The sequence below is a fragment of the Buceros rhinoceros genome, unplaced genomic scaffold (assembly GCF_000710305.1).
Source record: "Buceros rhinoceros silvestris isolate BGI_N320 unplaced genomic scaffold, ASM71030v1 scaffold12653, whole genome shotgun sequence".
NCBI classification, from domain to species: Eukaryota; Metazoa; Chordata; class Aves; order Bucerotiformes; family Bucerotidae; genus Buceros; species Buceros rhinoceros.
Window position 1 is genome coordinate 43,806 of NW_010401917.1, and position 2,933 is coordinate 46,738.

The 2,933-nt window shown below is 58.1% G+C and overlaps 1 protein-coding gene across 1 annotated transcript in view; it reads left to right on the forward strand.

Annotated features, from left to right (window-relative positions):
• Nucleotides 1-2,933, forward strand: part of ITGB3 (integrin, beta 3 (platelet glycoprotein IIIa, antigen CD61)) — a 20,785-nt gene that overhangs the window by 12,160 nt on the left and 5,692 nt on the right. Inside the window, exons 5-10 of the mRNA XM_010132457.1 lie at nucleotides 382-544; nucleotides 1,148-1,309; nucleotides 1,467-1,562; nucleotides 1,762-1,851; nucleotides 2,217-2,351; nucleotides 2,776-2,930. Of these exons, the coding sequence (XP_010130759.1) occupies nucleotides 382-544; nucleotides 1,148-1,309; nucleotides 1,467-1,562; nucleotides 1,762-1,851; nucleotides 2,217-2,351; nucleotides 2,776-2,930 (801 nt within the window). The remainder of the gene's footprint in view (nucleotides 1-381; nucleotides 545-1,147; nucleotides 1,310-1,466; nucleotides 1,563-1,761; nucleotides 1,852-2,216; nucleotides 2,352-2,775; nucleotides 2,931-2,933) is intronic.

Sequence of the window (2,933 nt, forward strand, 5' to 3'; positions counted from 1 at the left end):
GGTTTAAACCGTGCTGCACCGCGCATTCTGCTGGCACAGGGAGGAGAGGCAGGTCTCGACTAAAAGTGTCGCTGTGACTGAAAAGCTCTTCAGGGAATTAAAAAGTTTTACACCATTTTTTCAGGAGAAATATCGAGGCTCAAAGGCAGTAACTCCTAAAAATCCCAGCAGGATGGAGGCTGGGACGGAGGCCTGAGCCCCCAACCTCTAGAACATGTGGTTGATTTTCAAAAGGTCCTTAACCAGCCTCGGGCTCTTGGGGTGGTTGGGTCCCTCCAGCACATCCTGAACAGGATCGTTGGGTGGCTGCAGGGCAGGGGTGGGAGCTGGAAGAACCCCGCAAGCCTCATGCCCTGACTGCTCTGCTCTGCTCTCCCGCAGGATCGGGGACACCTGCCTGCCCATGTTTGGCTACAAACATGTCCTGTCGCTCACGGACGAGGTGACCCGCTTCAACGAGGAGGTGCAGAAGCAGAATGTCTCACGGAACCGCGACGCGCCGGAGGGTGGCTTCGATGCCATCATTCAGGCCACAGTGTGCGACGTAAGGAGCGAGAAGGCCTGGCCGGGCACGGGAGAGGGTCATGAGGCTGGTCCTGGTGGGTGAGCAGAAACCACCCAACCCCGCCAGGACCATAAGCCTTTGGAGCTACTTGGGGCTCAGATCTGGAGAGAGTGAATGTTGAAATAGGACAGTTCTAGACCAATAGTCAAGGCAAGGGAAGATCAGGACTCTTTTGGGGTCCTGGGAGGAGAGAGGAGCAGAGCAGGTGCTTGGGAACTGATGATGATCCCATGTCAGCCATGCAGGAACCAGCCGAGAAGGGACATCGTCTCCTGTGCTCGTGCTTTGGTTTGGCTGGAATGGAAGGGGCTGCATCCCTCAGCCTTTAGCCACCTTGATTAACACCCCAGCAAACCACAACCTTTTCTCACCCATACAAGCAGCCCATGCCCACTGCCAGGCTCCACAGCCCCAACGCTTCCCTGGGAGAGCGACTGCCCTCGGTTCCCTCTGCAGTGGCAGGCTTGTCCCTATGGCCAAGCCATGACCCAGGGTGACAGCAAAGGCAGTAGTGGGGTACCTGCACATAGGGCTGCCCTTGGCACATCCTGCCACGTGACTGGGAGCTGCCTTTCACCACAGGACAAGATCGGCTGGAGGAACGATGCTTCCCACCTCCTCGTCTTCACCACAGATGCCAAGACCCACATCGCGCTGGATGGCAGGCTGGCCGGCATTGTGCAGCCCAACGATGCCCAGTGCCACATCGATAAGGACAATTTCTACTCTGCCTCCACCACACTGGTAAACCCTGACCCACACATGGGGTTGGGGAACTCGGAGCTCCTGTTGAGGCCCCCATGGGATGGGAAAGGTGGTCCAGCCCTGGGAGGAGAGCATGATGGGGACCAGGATGGTTGGGGGCACATTTTCCTATGGTAGAGCCTCTCCTCTTTCCCAGGACTATCCCTCTCTGGGCTTGATGACTGAGAAACTCTCACAGAAGAACATCAACTTGATCTTTGCTGTGACAGATCCTGTTGTTGGCCTCTACCAGGTAACAGCTACTGTGCAAAGCCATTTTCCTGAGGGGCTGGTGGGTCCTGAGGAGCATCTTTTGCAGCTGGCCATGGGTGACTGGGCATAGCTTTGTGGTCTCCTGTCCTATTGAAGCTCCAGTGTGCCAGGGCGGGGGTTGGCCCAGCTGTGGCACATTCACCCAGCACCGGCAGACCATGGTTATGATATTTCTCCAGAACTACAGTGAGCTGATCCCAGGCACAACTGTGGGCACCTTGTCCAAAGACTCCAGCAACGTCCTACAGCTCATAGTGGACGCCTACGGGGTGAGTGTGCAGCGTAACGGCCCCACCACAGCTCTCTCCCTCCCAAAATAGCCACTGCTTCACACTGCAGGCAGCCCACACAGATTTGGCAGCTCCTCCAGCCCTGAGCATCCTCCCTGGACCAGCTGAGAGCATCTGCCTCCACCCATGCGTGCGGGGACCCCAGGGAAGAGAGATCACTGTGTTTACCACTTGCCCCTTCCCACCCCCAAAGGCATTTCCATGTGGGGAACGACATAGCCGAGTCCTGAGAAAGACTCCAGGCACGTGGGAGCATCACTGTGGTGCTTGGGGTGACCCCTTCCCGGGACGGAGCCTTGTCCAGCCTGTGCTGTCTTCTCCATTGTTGCCTTCTCCTCCCCCAGAAAATCCGCTCCAAGGTGGAGCTGGAGGTGCGTGACCTCCCGGAAGAGCTCTCCCTGGCCTTCAATGCCACCTGCCTCAACGACGAGGTCATCCCGGGACTCAAGTCTTGCACGGGGCTCAAGATCGGGGACACGGTGAGGATCCTGTTCATGGGCTTGGTTTCTCTCCCGCTGTGTGTAGCAGCGCTGCCAGCTTGTCTGATGCTCTCCACCAGCACCGTCTGCTTGCCCCTCCACCTCCCAGGTGGCACAGACCTGGTAATCTTTGCAGTGGAGAGAGAGCTCCAGCTGGGTGGGTGCAAGCAACTACTCTTGTGAGTCTGCTGGCTGTCAACTCCACGGTCCCCTAGCTCAGCCCCAGCTGCTGGCCACAGCGCACGGGATTTCGCCTGGTTACTGTGGCAGGCCGGTGCCCTAACCCAAACCGTGCTGGGACAGCTTTGAAAAGCCCAAAGGGACCTGGTGGGTCCCAGTTCTCGGCTCCTTATGCTTGGGCACAGACTGGGGTGGGTACCCCAATACCGTGCTGGCAGTACTGACACCGGGACACACCCTCCAGGTGAGCTTCAGCATCGAGGCCAAGGTGCGGGGATGCCCACAGGAGCGGCAGAAATCCTTCACCATCAAACCCGTGGGCTTCAAGGACAGCCTGGTGGTCATGGTGAACTTCAGCTGCAGCTGCTCCTGTGAGAGCCAAGCCGAGGCCAACAGCTCGTC